Raw genomic sequence first — 17,817 nt, 5'->3', positions numbered from 1 at the left:
GAGACCTAGATTCCAAAAATCCAAGCCATTATCCATCTGAATGCTATAAACTTCATGGACATGCCCTCACCTCATGAGTGTACCGTGCCTCTCAGATGCACCCTATATATTTACTGTTCATCGTGGAACTCATGCCAGTGAAAATTTTTAAGTGACTATATTCAAAAACAGCAGGTTGCATGACAGTTTCTCAGTGAAGAGGTTCAAAAAAGGTGAGATGCTATTGCTTTGTGAATTTACAAAGGAAAGAATAATTTAACTACTCAGAATTACATGTCCGGTCACTGCTTTTTAATTTAAAAAATAATAGAGCATCATTAGTAAGCTTGTTTTCTCTCTGGTACATAGGGAAAGGGTGTTTTGTGTCTGGATGCCTAAGGTGATTCCAGGGGAGGGGATGGAAGATATGTGACATCTTCCCTGAAATTTATATTGATATGCAATGCTTTGTCATTTAAAATCCAAGCTAATGTTTTCTACAATCCATAACTCTGAGTTTATCTTTTTGGAAACACAGAAGGGGATGACATTGAAGATGAAATGGATACAGCAATTGCTGAATGACAGTTTGCCCAAATTAGTGCAGTTAAAATATGCTGACGCCCCTGCATGGCCAGGAAGACTTCTGCTCCATGCACACAAGCACCAAGTATCAAGCAACCACCAACACGCGCCCATTCCTTTAGGCCTCCATAGCTTTGCTTTTGCTTTCTGTTTCCCGAACTAAAAAAAAAAAAAAAAAGTGTAGATTGCCAGCCTTCCCTTTTTCCTGCACGCTAATGGCATGTAGTGCCTCCACCCTTCCCTATAGTGAGGTTAATGACCTGCTCTGTAACTCATATTGTGTCCTTCTCTCTCCCTTTCCTTAACCCTTCCCATCCCGCTTCAACTCCTGGCCATACAGAGAATGAACAGCCTTCCCTCGTTTGGTTTGACAGAGGAAAGTTTTATTTGACTTTTGAAGGTAAGTAGTGCATAGCATACCAGATTCTAATTTACACTCCTCCTCATCCTTATTTCCCCATTTGCATTTCCAAATCCCAGTTCTCTTCAAAAGTTCTGGTCTCACTTTCTATATGAAAATGCTATGGCTACTTAGAAAATATTAAACACTAAAGGAAATAATACATGAATTTGGTTTGTATATGATCTTCAATTTTTTCACATTAAAAAAAGTTCAAGCTAATTTGCAGTTAATATTGCTTATTTAATTAACTATGGTCAATTGAAAATAAAACAAAACAAAACACACCTTTTTTGGCCAAGGAACTTAACTCTGTCAACCAGGGCTCTTTCCTAACTCTTTTGCAAATGCAGTGCAACAAATATAAGGACATTTTTGGTTGGTATTGGTATTTAACTTGTTTTGGATAATTAATATTTTAGATGCAACATCCATTATTGTAAAATCTAAATATGTAAATACATTCTTATGACAAGGAATGCTATATAAGAGATCAGAAAAATTGGGAAAAGAAAAAAAGGAGTTTATTAGTAAGTTTGATCTGCATCTCCTGAAATTGCAATTGAGATGACTGCAGTAAAATGGACAACTATTGCTGGACTTGACATTTTAGAAGATTAAGGAAAATATACATAAATATAATGTCAAATATCTAACCTCACTGTTTGATCATTTGTTATATTCTGCATTAAGGGTAAGCATTCTTCTGTTTTATATTTAAGTTTTAATCATCTTAACAGGCCAGTCATTTGATTAAATGGTCCATTTAAACTAATGGTGGGGGAAGAAGTTAAGTAATTTAACTTAATTTATGGACCATCTTACACATAAAAATTTATCTCATAAAATCCTACTTTCCAGGATTTTAAATAGCTACATTTATCCCAGGATCAAAAGTTGGCCAAAACACATTCCACTCTAGATTTGAATCTAAATATTGAACTTGTTTTTGTGTTTCATGGCAACAAAATAGAATTTTCGTAACTTGAGTGTGTGTTTTAATGCAACTTTAAAAATCAGAATGGTTGATATACATAAACAGTTTGTATAGTTGTGGCTTTTTTCTCTCAATAATAAATTTTGATGCAAGATAGTCATAGAGATGGAAGTTATTAGCTAGAACTCATCCAGAAATAGTTTGGGTAGTATTAGGAAAGATGGTCTGATTTCAAATTTCTCAAACATCCTGATTTCTTGAACTAGCCTGGTCAGAAGACAGGTAAATAAGCAGTCTTCAGGAGAGGATGTATCTTCTGCACATGAAGTCAAAGCCTTCATTGCCTTGGGTCATTAATTTTGTGATAACCAAGATGCAAAGTCCACAACTTGTGACCCCCTAAACTTTCTCTTTGAATTAGATGAAATTAATGAGTGCCCAGGTATTTTTTTTTACTAATCAGCATGTTGCCAAAGAAGAAACTACAGTTGCATAGGTTGGTAATCCTGAAGTAAAGCAATACCTGCATACTTAAAGGCACTTTGGTTCCATCTGGTCACACCAGATGATGTAGTTTACCTTCTTTTAACTAGGAAATTAAGCAAGGCACTTTGCCAACCCTCATATAATTGTCTGGGGCTCAACAACAAAAAAACAACTGACAGTTTTTTGTTGTTTGTTTTGGCTAGCGTATATGTCAGCTTATTTGTTTATGCTTTATTGTAGACCTGTTTTGAGAGACAAAGAGAGATCTTTTTTGAAGAAACCAATCTAAAGACATCTTTGGTTGTCAGTTTGTTTGTTTTAAAAATACATATTTTCAATCAAATATAAATATTTAATAAATGTGTGGAATAACATAACACATTTTATGAAAATATATTTGTCAGTAGATGTCTGGGTATTTAAAGTTGGTGACATTGCCATTCTAATTAGTGAGACCCAAATTCCTTAAGCATCTCAATTTGGGCCAAGAGAAGTCACGCAAGAAGAGTTTTAATAGAAATTAATTGAAATCGCCTGTAATCCCAGCACTTTGGGAGGCCGAGGCGGGCGGATCACGAGGTCAGGAGATCGAGACCATCCTGGCTAACACGGTGAAACCCCGTCTCTACTAAAAATACGAAAAATTAGCCGGGCGTGTTGGCGGGCGCCTGTAGTCCCAGCTACTCGGGAGGCTGAGGCAGGAGAATGGCGTGAACCCGGGAGCCGGAGCTTGCAGTGAGCCGAGATCGCGCCACTGCACTCCAGCCTGGGCAACAGAGTGAGACTCCGTCTCAAAAAAAAAAAAAAAAAAAAAAAAAAGAAATTAATTGAAATCTCTAGTACTGTATTATCTTGTTCTTGGACTTTGTTCAAGTTTAAGTATAAAGAAGGCTTCTTGAAATGATACGTGAATAGCCATATCACCAATGTTGGTGTCACTATTTCTCTCGCTAAAAAATGTTTATGCAGATACAAGTATATTCAAATGCACTCAAGGGAAGCCTTAGAAGAAACTAAAAATGATGCCTTGCTATCTGAGCAAAAACGGCTATATTTTTTAAATGGAGATTTGTTTTCATCATGTATGTACATTAGATTTGGGTATTTTTAGCTAGTAAAACCTAGAAGAATTTTTTTAATGTTTCTGCTGTGATGATAAAATGACATAGAAATGGTGACATTTTAATTTACCTTGAGAATAGTGTCCCCACCTAAGTTTTTATACTGCAAAAACATTTTCCTTCAACATGCTTTATTGAGTAGGATTTCTAACATATTCTTGTAGGACACTCTGGTTTTACCCGCATTTGTTATTATTAATATTAATTATCATTATCTTTAATTCTTCATTCAGGGAATGTAGAAGAAAGATTCCTACGTCAAAATAGTCATCAGTTCCAAATAGCTTTTCAATTTTTATTTTTCGACTTCTAAATAGTATTTTTATAGTGTTCAAAACACTATTCTGTCTTATTCATCATTTTGTTCTTACAAAGCTTTAGATACCATTGTCAGTCAATGTTTGAGCTACTGATCAACCAATCAACTAAGAGGCATGTGACTTTATTTGAGGATAACATGAGATGCTTCACACTTCCAAATTTAAGTTAATAATGGAAATAGAAAAGTGTTAGTGATTCTAATTCACAAGTCCCAGTGCTTTTCTGAATGTTTTTACTTTTAGAAACAGCTTCACTGAAATATTAATTTATAATAAAAATTCAATTTATTTTAAGTTGGGAAAAAACACAGTGAAGATTGCAAATGGTGGTGACTTTTTTTTTTTTTTTTTTGAGACGGAATCTCACTCTGTCACCCAGGCTGGAGTGCAGTGGCTCAGTCTCGGCTCACTGCAAGCTCCGCCTCCCGAGTTCACGCCATTTTCCTGCCTCAGCCTCCTGAGTAGCTGGGACCACAGGCACCCGCCACCACGCCTGGCTAATTTTTTGTATTTTTAGTAGGGACGGGTTTCACCGTGTTAACCAGGATTGTCTTGATCTCCTGACCTCGTGATCTGCCTGCCTCGGCCTCCCAAAATGCTGGGATTACAGGCATGAGCCACTGCACCCGGCCCAAATGGTGATGACTTTTTAAATTCATCAAAGACTGTATTCTATTGAAGCTATCAAGTATTCTGAGGTGGGAGGGCAAGATATTTTCATGACAAATATTAAATAGAAGATATGACTGCTAGATATTTGAACAATTCACTAGAGTGTTTGAACATCAAGATGTTTCTGGAAATGTACTGCACTTCTCCTTAGTTAGCTTTTTTAACTACAAAATCATCTCGTATGTGGTGGTGAAAAACAAACAAACAAAAAGTCTGCTACCTTAAGTACTTAAGTGGCCTTGTGTGGGAATATAAGCTCTGTCATCTGCTCATATAGCCTCTTACATCTCACACTCTCTCATCTCTAGACTGCTTTGTGCTCCTGTTTACTGGTCTTCCTCCCTTCATTCCCACCAGGAATGCCACATCCCTAGCAGTACCCTTTTCTACATTTCAGTCTCTCAGATGAACTTGCCCACCTGTTTCCTGATGAAATCCTTACTCTTAGGAGCCATCACTTCCATAGCACTCTCTATGGAGACCTCTCTTCAGTCTTCTGTGGATTGTTTATCCATCATGTTTGAATTCCCTTAGCTCCCTATTGCTACTTCCAAAGCCTACCTGATTGCGAGAGCAGCCGTCTGATAATTCCACCCTCTTCCACTCCTTATTGCTGTTAACAGTTGACTGCAGAGCAGTCCTCTGCATTTATCTTAGAGGTGCTGGCAGCTTGCGTGTCATCCTCTGTGCCACCTCACTTCCCAGCATCATCCTGTGACATAGAGTGTATGTGTGTGCGACCTGTCTCACACGCTGGCTCCAGGGCCTCTTGATTTTTGCCCCAAGAAGCTTTCTCTCCACTTTATTCAGGACTCCACACCTCTGGCCACACCCTGGAAGTCGTTCCCCTGGCAAGTCTCATTTCAGCTGTTTCATCATTAAGAATTTGTCACCCTTTTTGTACACCTGGGACTTTATGAAGCAATATTCTTTCATTCAACAAATATTAAGTGACTGCCTACTGTGTACTAGCACTGTCCTGGGCACTCCCCACTAGTGAACAAAACAGAAAAAAACCCTGTCCCCACAGAGGTTATGTTCTACTGTGGAAGGTTAAAAATAAAAAGATAAATAAGTAAAATATATATAGTATGAATATGGTAATGAGTTCTATAGGAAAAATAAAATAGGAAAGGAAAATGGAGCATAGTGAGGGTTGCAGTTTTAAATTGGGGGATTTGAGTTTGAAAAATGAAAAATAAAATAAAAATAATAATGAATATGAGTAACTACCATCTGAGTATTTACCATGTGTAAAGCAGTCTCCATCTATTATCTTATTTCACCTGCACAACTCACTGATGCCGAAACTGAGATTCAGGTGACGTAAGTAACTTTCACAGGGTCACACGGTCAAAAGAGATAGAGTGATGGAATGCGGTGGCTCACGCCTGTAATTCCAGCGCTTCGGGAGACCGAGGCGAGTGGATCACCTGCAGTCAAGAGTTTGAGACCAGCACAGCCAACGTGGCGAAACCCCGCCTCTACTAAAAATACAAAAATTAGCTGGGCATGGTGGCACGTGCCTGGAATCCCAGCGATTTGAGATGCTGAGGCAGGAGAATTGTTTGAACCTGGGAGGTGGAGGTTGCAGTGAGCCAAGATCACGCCACTGCACTCCAGCCTGGGCGACAGAGTGAGACTCCATCTCAAAAAAAAAAAAAAAAAAAAAAAAACAAAAAACAAAAAAAACAGAGTAATGATTCAAACTCTGGCCACCTAGCCGGAGGCCACTCTGCTCCACCACCTCACCGTACTGTACATACCTAATCTCATTCAGTCCTTGCAACAAAGGTTTTGCCCTAATCTTCTAGCCTTCCAGCTCTCTAATTTCCTGATACTACACCTTATTTTTCCCTTTTATTTTTAGTTGACAGCTAATAATTGTCCTATTTATAGGATACCAAATAATATCTCAATACACGTGTGTTGTATCATAATCCAATCAGAGTAATTAGCATATCCATCATCTCAAATATTTATCTTTTTTTGGGTTGTGAACATTCAAAATCCTCTTTTTGGAAATATACAATAAATTATTGCTTTCCCTATTTACCATACAGTGCTATAGAATACTAACATTTAGTCCTCCTATCTAGTTGTAATTTTGTACCTATTAACCAGCCTTTGACCCCACTGAGACCTCTGTCCTCACGTTCTTCCTGTTCTCAGTCCACTAACCCAGGTGGAGATATTCAAGTTCTTTCCATTATCCAGATGAGACCCCAGAGAGGAAAAATACCTTTCTGAAAGGACCTTAATCATTTACATAATAGGAGCTACATTTTTTCTCTTTGGTTATATTATCTCTGTGAAAAAAATAAATGCTTGGGCATTTTAAATGTCTGACCTTCTTAAACAGGTTATTAAATGCCCCTACTTAGTCATCGGCAAGTCACAATTATAGTCATAGAGCATTCAACTTTCCTTACCCTGACATAGCAATAAAGTAAGAAATGAACAGGTCAAATTTCTCACACGCAGCCACAAGGATACTAATTCATTCATTTGAGAGTCACTAAAGAAAGGAAAATTGGAAGATATGACTAATTTTCTGGGAAGCAATGGCTATGCTAAATTCACATTATTCTCAAGTGGGAGGTGTTCGCTAACAGCAATTACCCCACTGAAGGCCCCTTTCAATCAATAACAGGAAAATTATTAAGTACCCACTCTGCAAATCACAGCATTAAGTACGACCAGGTTGGGGAAACAATACAGAAACATTAAAAGCAGTTTTACAAGACTGTCTTCATTAGAAATATTAAAACCACACTCCTTAGCTATTCTGAGTTTTTATATGTGGACGGTATTGTCTATCTAAAATGAAAACTTCATTCTATTAAAATAACTGAAGGTCACAGAGAGTTTTTTTAATAGCCTCAACCTGTTAAGAAGATTAAAGTGGAGCTGAACCTGCAAAATGTTCTATCAGGCAGTTCTGCCGAGGATTTCAGTAGTACACTTTACCTCTTCATAATAAATTAGTTGCCTGGTTCTGAAAATGTTGACATTGACCAGCATGCTGATCATACTTGGTTTCCTGCTCTTTGAGGCAGTTGTCCTGTCTCATTCATGATTAGTGTACAACTGTCATGCTGGTGATAGAACAGAAAGCCAGCAAAGTGTCCCCTGTTTCTGGCCTGAGGTCTAGGCCAAAATGGAAGGAATAGGCTTCTAGGGAGGACATAAACGTACAGAATTCATGTTAGAATTCTACTGATGGGAAAGCTGAAGAGCAGGTGTTACCTTCTATTCCAAGCATGTCACCATGCAAGGAGTACCTACTTGGTGAAAATATCATTTTGCTTGGGTTCAGCATATCTGGGGTGCTGCTGTTTTACCAGTAATGCTGATGCAGTGTATCACTGATGAGCCCTTCACATGGGCTACATTCTGAGCTAGTTACTCTACATCCATAAGTTCATATCATTCACACAACAGTCCTAGGAAGTGGGTACTATTGTTAATCACATTTTACAGATGAGTAAACAGAGGCTGTGAGCACTTAGGTAACTTTTCTGAGATTACACAGCTAGTTGGTGGTTAAATCAGAGGAGAGTTACTGATAACACAGCTAGTCAGTGGTTAAATACATTAAAAGGGAGTTACTATTATGTCACAAAACTAATGTTCCAAACCACTATGCTACTCAAGTCTTGGTTGTGCCACTCAATAACCGCGTGATCTTGAGCATTTAATGTCTCTGAGTCTCTGTTCTATCATTTTTAAAATGGAAAGCATAATACCCACCTGCTAGGATAATTAGGAAATTCAGATAAGACACATGGTTTTTGTTTAATAAAGTACTATACATATGAAAGGTTTTAAATTATCCATGCTTTGAAGTTGCATTCAAATTAAATAAGAATTAAAGGAAGAGACCAAGAAGGTATTGCATCCGAGATGCATTTGTTCCTCATTTCTGCTATCTTCCTGGTCTCTAAATTGGCCTCTTGGGTGTCTGGTGGTGACTATACTTAGAAGCTTCTTGTGTCTCTATCAGACTCATTGATAATGTAGTTTCTTCCTTTTATGGCCATAATGGTCCAAAACACACAGTTGTTTCTGAATATGTCGCTCATGCAAAGGAAAATCCACACAATCTAATAGGTTTAAAATAGATAAACATTGGGCAGCATTTGCTTTGCTCAAGATTGAAGCCTTTCACTCCCAAGAGAAGAACGGAACCCTGAGTGTCAGCTGCACTTCCCTGGGTGCAAAAGTAGATTCTAGAACAGGACTTCTCATCTGACTGGAGTAATCAAATGGGGAACCAACAAGAACAGCAGAAAGTCTTGAGCCCCACAAAAAGAAGGGTTGCTATGTGTGGACAATTTTAAAACCTGAAGCATAAGTTAAATAGTCCCCTAGAGCAGGAAAATGAGTAACAGAATAGAAAAGTTAAAGAATATTCACTCATTTATTTTTGCATTCAATGCTTCACAACCAGTCCATGAGCTCTTCTTAGCTATAAGCCCTTGTGCTGGAATTATGGAGGTGAAATAATAAAACTTCTGCCTTCCAGTAATTCACAAGAAATGGAAGCATAGAAGAAATAGAAGAGTTTGGCACTTCCTATACAAAGCATCCTGTAGCAAAGGCAATGGTAGAATTGCAAAAATGTTCTAGTAGGGTGATGGAAGAAACGGGAGCAACATTTATACCTACACTGACTCTACTTTGAAGCAATATAACATGTTGCTATGTTAGAGTCTAATAGAAAATCTTAGGTGATATGTAAATGTTAACCTAAGGTATGTTTGGTATTATCCTAGTATTAGAAAGATTCTTTAATTAATGCATATCCACTTGCTCTCAGTACACATATACATACCTATGCGCACACACACACACACATATAGAGATAATAGAGAAAAAGATGTGGAATATATATATATGGAATATATATATCATATATATGATATGATATGTATCACACATATATTCTATATCATATTTAGGATATATTGACATACTGATATAGCATACATATTACATATTGTATATCAGCTGTATCACATTTTATATATAATATATATCATATATATTATATATGATCATAACCTACAGTATGACATCTATCATAGGTTTTCATATATGATATATAATGTTTTTGTATATGATGTATATGAAATATGGAATATGTATGATATATGGCATATCATAGATATTTCATATCACATATATAAAGAGAAAAAGAACTCTGTGTGTGTGTACGTGTGTGTGTGTGTGTGTGTGCATTTATGCATGAGCTCTGGAATAAGCCTTCTAGATCTTAGTTATAACCTCAGCACAATGTGTGACTTTAGGCAGGTTACCTAAGCTCTCTAAGACTTAGTTTCCTCCTCTGAAAATTGGAATAATAATGGCACCTCTTTCATAGGGTTGTGGTCAAGATTAAAGTCAAACACTGAGTACAGTGCATGCAAAGCACTCAAATATAAGCAACTGCTGTCCAACTTCATGCATCCTCTGCTTGTAACATGGCTGTGTTTTACTTAGTTCTTGCCTGCTTTGGAGAAGTTTCAGTTGTGGCATTCTTGTATTCTTCCACATACAAATCTGACAATTTGATTCTGCTGTGAGTTGCTACCTGGTCTCCCTTCCTTGTCAGCAGGGATGCTAAGCAGTGTTTTCTCTGCTGGTATGGAGCAAGACAATGATTTGGAAGCATCATGCCACTGCATTGCTGTACACCCTTAGCCTCCACTAGAGCCCATTCTTAAAGCTGACTTGTTGAGACTAATGGTCTGCCTGCCAGTGTACTCCTGGGGGTTCTGTGTTAACACTGATGGGAGATGTGGCAGAAAATCTTTTATCCTCTCTTTCATTAAAGGATTTGTAAATCATAGCATTTCTGCCGATTTGACAAATAATTTCAAACTTCCTGAGAAAAGGATGGAGAAGCTGAGAATTCCAGGGAGGAACTGCTTCATCTTTGGATGGTTCTGAGCCTTCAACATGCGATCGCTGGCTGATGACCTCTATAGCGTTTGTTTCTATTATGTCTTTTGAGAGGAGCTGTCCACAGACTTTGGCTGCCTACCCTATTTCAAAATACTCTTCTTATCAACCTCTGACATAAATGAATGAAGTATACTAGTGATTCAAAGAGATTTTATTAAGGCTCAGGAGAATCTCCCACTTGTAAGCCTTTTTATGTGTCTGCTGTGGATATATTTATCAGCACCACATATACTCCAAACAAATTTTAGACAATTACTTGTGAAAGGCTTTTGCAAACTATAAAGTCCTGTTCAAAAGTAATCATTTCCTAAGATTATAATCAGTATTAATGAATATTTAATATGTGCTAGGCATGTGCTAAGAATTTTATATTAATTGCTTCATTTATTAAATCAAAGATTGGCTGAGAGACATGACCATAAGGCATTAACATAAGTCACTGTCCTTAAGATTTTAACCTTTTTATGTCTTCAACTATTTTGCACTGTGTGTGTAATCATTTCTGCTACAGCGTGGACTGTCAGCAGACAAAAATATTTCATGGACTTTGTCTTCTCTTCTGCTGACCTTGCTGTACCAAGTCACCAGGACACATGTAAATATGGCCTTGGGGCTTCTTTTCTTGCTGACGCACATTCACCACAGGCAGCTTGTGCTGTTTACAGCTGTGTTTCTTGATCTTCTATTCAGAGTAATAACAGCATGACTTCCCCTAAGATCTGATTCAGAGAATTGAAATATGCCCTGAGAAAACAAGAGAGGTTTCTCTGGAGAAGTGTCCCAAGGGTAATATTAATTGTTCAAGGATGTTCCGGAAAAGTTGCAATCATCACTGTGGCAAATGAATCTAGGGAGAGGAAGTATGAGTTATTTAATGTCGGTTCCTCCTTTCCTTGGGTTTTTGCCTCTTTTGGACTTTCCACACAGCCCATTTGCTATGAAACTAGCAGCTCAAATAACAGGCTTTCAGGCAGTCAAACAATGGCAGACTGCATTCTTCCTGCTTCTCCAATCATATTTATCAGTCCCATTGGGGGAATAACTTTCAGTAGTGCTCAAAATTACCAGCATCCAATTTGTAACTGCAAGGAACCATTCAAGAAATGAAAGAAAGTTCTCACTCATAAGTGGGAGTTGAACAATGAGAACACATGGACACAGGGAGGGGAACACCACACACTGGGGCCTGTCGGGAGTTGGGAGGCAAGGAGAGGGAGAGCACTGGGACAAATACCTAATGCATGTGGGGCTTAAAAACTGGATGACGGGTTGATGGGTACAGCAAACCACCATGGCACATGTATACCTATATAACAAACCTACACATTCTGTACATGTATCCCAGAACTTAAAGTAAAATTTAAAAATAAATAAATAAAAAACAAAATGTTTCTGAATTTCATTTATATTAAAACAAAAACAAAACAAAACAAAAAAACTTCTTCATTACTTTGGTTCACAATTTATTTCTTCTTTTTAATGAATTATTGTTTTTGGTCTAATCTGAAACTTTTTTGTTATAATTTGCTTCTTGCTATCAAACCATTTATTTTAATTTGGTCACTCATCTTTATTACCTTTATCTCACATTTTAATCAAATATTTTTAATTTTGTATATGTTTTATATTATACATAAAATGTAAACTATATATTATATAATATGTAAAATATTCTAAATAAATATCTATACTATAAAATATATTTATATATTTATAATATAAAACAGTTATATATAAAATATATATTTATATATCATATAATTTATATAGCAATATATTTATATATAATATAAAATATTATAAATATTTTAATAAATATAATAAATATTTATAATAGAAGACATTTTAATCTAAATATTATCTTTTCTCTTTAATAAATGTAAAGATGATAAGAGAAAAAAGAAATAAAGGAAAAATGTAGAAATCTCAATATTTAAATTTCCAAAGTAATTATCAATATGTACTTATATTTTTTCCTCAATATCAAAGTAACACTTACACATTATAGAAAACTTGGAAAAACGGAAAGGTATTTTTAAAAAGATCTATAATCAAATAACTGTAGATGACTACTATTATCATTTTGATGTTTTTCAGTTCTAAGATTTTGCGTGTGAATGTGAGTCTGCGTGTGTGCATGTATAGTTTATATTATCACACAGTGCAGTGTATAATTATGCATCCTTTTACTTTAACATATGCTAATATTCCCCTTGACACTTCAAAGTATTTAGAAATAGCTCACAGTTGGCTTTATTGTGATCATGACATTAATTTAAGCATATTATTACTTTTAAAAATTCAAATATGGGAAGTATAAATAAAAGAGTAAATATCACCCCAAAATCACACTATTCAGAGAGTAGTAGAAATAACATTTTTGATGTTTTGGTGAAAATTCTTGATGAAACCCTCTCTGCATGTATCTACACACACATGCACTGACACACATACACACACAAATATGTGTGCTGCATTTACTTGATCCCAAGAAGCCATACATTGGGATATGCTCCATTGTTTTCACAACTTTTTGGGCACAAAATAAACTTTGTCAAGTGTAGAAAAGCATTTTTTTTCTAACCAATAATAATAGACAAAGTACTAGCCACTATCTTCAGTATAACCATCAGAAACTGAGCCTAAATCTATTTCATATTCAGAATCTGCAGACACATCTGAATCACTTCTGGCCATCAGCAGTTACAATTAATATCATAGTGGTGTGATGATTTTTCTATACCACATGTTTATAACCTTGACCTCTTTATACTCTTTGCATTGATAGTTTAATTTTGTGACACATCAAAAATTCCAGAATTTTGTTTGCATTAGTTTTCCAGAATTTACTTATAAATTGTTGCAAAGTAAATAATTTCCTTGAAAGTCAACAAGAAATTTTTGACAGATACAGTTTTAGCACCTGAGTGTTCCTTTAGGATGCATGTCAGTCGTAAACTACTTGTTTCATCTTTCAAAATTCTGTAGCTTAGATTCCAAAGAATGTGGCAGTTTCTCCCACCAGCAGTTGCATAGTCTGGTAGATGACTGTTAATTTTCCAAGAGAGTTGATGAGTTGTCCAGGGGCATTCACATCTTTGGCCCTTTAAAGCCTGTAGGTCAGTGCTTCTCAAATTTTTTTTTCATTATCCCTCTTTCCTTGCCCAGAGAACCTCTATTAGACCTTGTTTTTCCCTAATTGCTCCCCAAGTCAAATTCTAATATCACAGATGTACTGTACAACTGGTCATGTGCTATATGTATATTTGTGTGCTTTATATATTTATCAAGTAAGATTTTTTTCACCTTCCCCAAAGAGCCAATTTTTACTCCCTTTGGGGTGATACTTCCGCTTTGAGAATGCATGCCACTCCTGCAGCTAGATCTCGGATCACAACTTCCTTGGATGTAGGGGCGAACATCTTTAACACAGGGTAGGATTTAAGAATGCAATGGAAGTTAGACCTGGTTTTCAGTCCCAGCTCCCCTACTTACCATAGAGCAAATTACCTTGAACAAGTTATTTAATTTCACTAAGGTTTAATCTAAAAGAGTGTACCTCGAAGAGATGTTTTGAGATTAGAAGACTCGAGGCATGTAATGTGTTCAGCACAGTGGCCATTGTATACAAGTGCTTTACATAAATTAGCTTTTGATATATTTCTTCATATTCTTCATAGTACCATGCTATAGCTGGCTGTTTCCGATGCTTGATCAAACTCTCACCACTGTCTATGTGAAAGTGTTTAAAATTTGGCTGTATGAGTCTTCATACAAAGACAAAGAAAATCCTAAGTTTTTAGACTAACTGAGGAAATCAATTTGAGCAAGTGTACCTTCACTTTTCTTTCATTTTTATTATGGCTTTGTCTTCTGTCTTATGTTCATATTTAACAATAGCATTTTTGTTGAATACACTTATTCTGACTTGGATAATAAAAAGAAAGTATAACTTTCTCATTTTCTGAGCCAAACATTTCAGGAAGTTAATTCAATTGGGCATTAATTTTGGATGACAGGTTAGGTGCTCTAGGCAAAGACCCAGGTTGAAAAAAAATTCTCTACAAAACATGGAGAAAAATGTCAATTGATTGTATGTTTCTGGACTGAGCAGAATTTGAAAAGCAAAAAAATATATATGCACGTGAAATATATATATAACCAGGGCAAGTGAGCAGACTTATGAAGAGGAAGACTGGAAATAACTCTAATCCTATTTACATACTCAGAAATCCAGTACTCTTAATTCTACTCTATGAGAACTGACTTTCTTATTTATTTATTTATTTATTTATTTATTTATTTTGGGCATCCATGCATGTTTATTAATCATTCGAATTTTTTTTCTGTTTGTTTTTACTGTTATGCTTTAAGTTCTGGGATACATGTGCAGAACGTGCATGTTTGTAACATAGGTATACATGTGCCATGGTGGTTTGCTGCACCCATCATCTACATTAGGTATTTCTCCTAATGTTATCCCCCAGCCCCCTGACCCCCGACAAGCCCCAATGTGTGATGTTCCCCTGCCTGTGTCCATGTGTTCTCGTTGGAGAACTGACTTTCTTAAGTACACTTTCCTCATTTTCATGAAGGAGAACATGTAGCACTCTGAAAAGCATGTAGCAAGCATAACTCACCCAGTGCTACCATGGGTGAGGACGAGGCTTATGGAGCTCTTATATGGAAAAGTGTGGAGTCAAGTGAATCTAGATTTGAATTCTGACTCCACCATTTACTGGCTGCAAAAACATGGGTAAATGGTTCTCTCCTCTCAGACTCAGTTTCTTGATCTATAATATGTAGTAATGCCTATCTCGACACATGGTTGTAGTCGAAATGATGCACTATGTGTAAAGCATGAAAGACAGTATCTAGCTCATAGCAGGTACTCAATAATATTGTTCCTCCTCTTTCGAGGTTTGCCCTTTTTCCTCTGTATTCTCACTCAGCAGGTCAACTGGTGCTACTTACGTCGGGACAGGAGAAGCCAAGGCAGCACTTACAGAAGCTTCTTGACTTTTTTAAGCTTCAGTATGTCAGCTGTAAAATGGGGATAACAATACATCTTTCTTAAAAGTGTGAGGATTTAATAAGAGAATGCATGTGGAACATTTAGCACAGTCCCCAGAATTCAGAAAGTATATGTTCTTTTAGTTCTCATCATAGCATTATTATTAATTAGATTAGGTGATAGTATAGGACTATCAAAACACTCAAGAAAATATTATATAAAGATAGATTTTTATATGCAGCATGCACACACACAATTTACACACATACAAGATATATTTTATATATATTTTATATAATCTAAGCCAACTTCAATCATAATATTCCAAGATTTAGAGAAAAGGGAAAAAATTAAAAGTTAATATGTAGTAACTTTATTTTGACTTCTTTTCTCCCAAACCTATCCTAAACATTTTTGAAAAGTTTTTGCCGTGATAAAAAAGTAACTTTATTAATCATCACTTCAGCCAAGATTCACAATGTCACAGGAGCATACTTGCCTTTTCAAGTTAAGCTCTCATGATACAGCTCTTTCTACTGAACTATATAGAAAGAATTTCTACTTTTCTTTTTATGCTTCCCTCATTTACTAAATGCATCTGGTGCGGAGGAGAGCCTGAAACAGTTTGTTACATGTCATGACTGTAAGGCAAATTCTTCTTCACTGCTAGTGATAATGGCTGCCAAGTTATCGAGTTTTTACTGTGTGTCAGGCACGGTAATTTACATAAACTAATGAAACTCTTTGTCCCAGTGTTCACTATTGGTCTCCTTGCAGTTACTGGATTCTGAAGACAAGCAAAGAGCACAGCAACATGAAAGTATTTACTTATAACCTTAGTCCTCATTCTGATACACTTTTTCCCAAATTAACGCTAGTGTCCATCCCCACCCATTACATGAATGCAGAACCCAATAAGTTTTCCCATAAGCATCTGATCATATAAACAATGGATATACCATGCAAATACAGTGCATATTTATTGCAAGTGAAATTGCCAGTCTTAGGAACGATATAGGATTCCATGAAGTCAGTGAAACTGATGATGTAAAGCTTTTCATCACACCCAAAGTCATTGTCAGTTTAGAATTTAACAGAAATTAAAACTATTAATTACTAAAGAAGAGGGAAAAACAAAAGCTTACATCAGAGCCACTTCAGAAGAAAGACAAGAAACTGAGAGACCCTTGGAATAATGTATAAAACTCTCAATTAATTCTGCAATGATGGCTCCATTTATGATCCTGAATCAAAGCCAAACCTAAATCTTGGGTGGTGTGTAAAGCTATAATATCATTGTGTCAGAAAAATGTACCCTTCCCAAAAATATCAACACAAATTATTTTTATTCATTCTAAGAACTCAGTTATTAATGTAGCTTAAATTTTGTTAAAAGATCGTTTGACAACTTTAGTTTATGACAGCTTAGAATCTCAAACCTTTCTATCATTATGTACTATGAAATTTTAGTATCCATTTTAAGTACCTTAATTGTTAAATGATTCCTCTGTTATTGACTATCCTCAAATAACAAGAACACAGAACATCCTATATCATCATATTTCATCCTCCCAATGTCTGTAAAAGGTACTAATCTTCATTTTACAATATGATGAAGCTGAAACTCAGAGAGGTCAAGTAATTTTTCAGGGTCACAGAGTAAGGGTAAAACCCAGATTCAAAATTAATTCAATCTCTTTCCAACATTCTTTCCCTTTGTCACTGCATTATATATAACATATTCTATAAATTATTTTAGAATTGGGTCTCATTTATCTTTTTCCTAATTCTAACTAATATAATCAGCTTTTAAAGAAAAAGCTAGTCTAATGTTCACTCTTTGCTGCTTCATACATCTTCTGGAGCATCGTCTGTCTTCCGTGCACTCTGAGGCTTTCTGATGTCTCCATCTGTTGGTTATATCCCCGGGTTATATCCCTCTGTTGGTTATATGCCCTGCATTGTCATCCCTGGGCATAAGGGTCATTTGCCCCTTGCCTGCGGCAGATCTGGTAGGGTGGGCAGTTGTTTGGCCTGATAGCCTGCAAAATGGGGACAGTCTTTAAACAAATCAGACCACTCTCTCCTGCTGTCCGTGCTTCAGATTGTGTTTTTGGGGTGACTGTTTCCAACCTCAGATGAACAGAAGGTAAAATATGCAGCTCTCATGGCATCTGGCATTCGTGGTGCAGATCCTTCCTGCATTTGGATAAGATTGGGAGCACTGGTTTTTTTGTCCTAATTTAACAGAGTGAAGCTAGAATCATTGACCAGCTCAGGTCAAATATTGAAGAAGCACAGTCAAGACTGAAGCCCACACCCTCTGACACCAT

The 17,817-nt window shown here is 36.3% G+C and overlaps 1 protein-coding gene across 11 annotated transcripts in view; it reads left to right on the top strand.

Moving 5' to 3' along the window:
• SGIP1 (SH3GL interacting endocytic adaptor 1) overlaps window positions 1–17,817 on the top strand; it is a 219,164-nt gene that overhangs the window by 162,902 nt on the left and 38,445 nt on the right. For 8 of the 11 annotated variants that reach the window (XM_055233548.2, XM_063613305.1, XM_063613307.1 and 5 more), the window contains one exon: window positions 905–964. The exons of the other annotated variants lie outside the window; for them this stretch is intronic. In XM_055233548.2, coding sequence (XP_055089523.1) covers window positions 905–964 — 60 coding nt within the window. The remainder of the gene's footprint in view (window positions 1–904; window positions 965–17,817) is intronic. 11 annotated transcript variants of the gene reach the window in all.

The sequence above is a fragment of the Symphalangus syndactylus genome, chromosome 19 (genome assembly GCF_028878055.3).
Source record: "Symphalangus syndactylus isolate Jambi chromosome 19, NHGRI_mSymSyn1-v2.1_pri, whole genome shotgun sequence".
Taxonomy (NCBI): domain Eukaryota; kingdom Metazoa; phylum Chordata; class Mammalia; order Primates; family Hylobatidae; genus Symphalangus; species Symphalangus syndactylus.
Note: the sequence above shows the minus strand (reverse complement) of the source record. Positions and strands in the feature narration are given on the sequence as shown.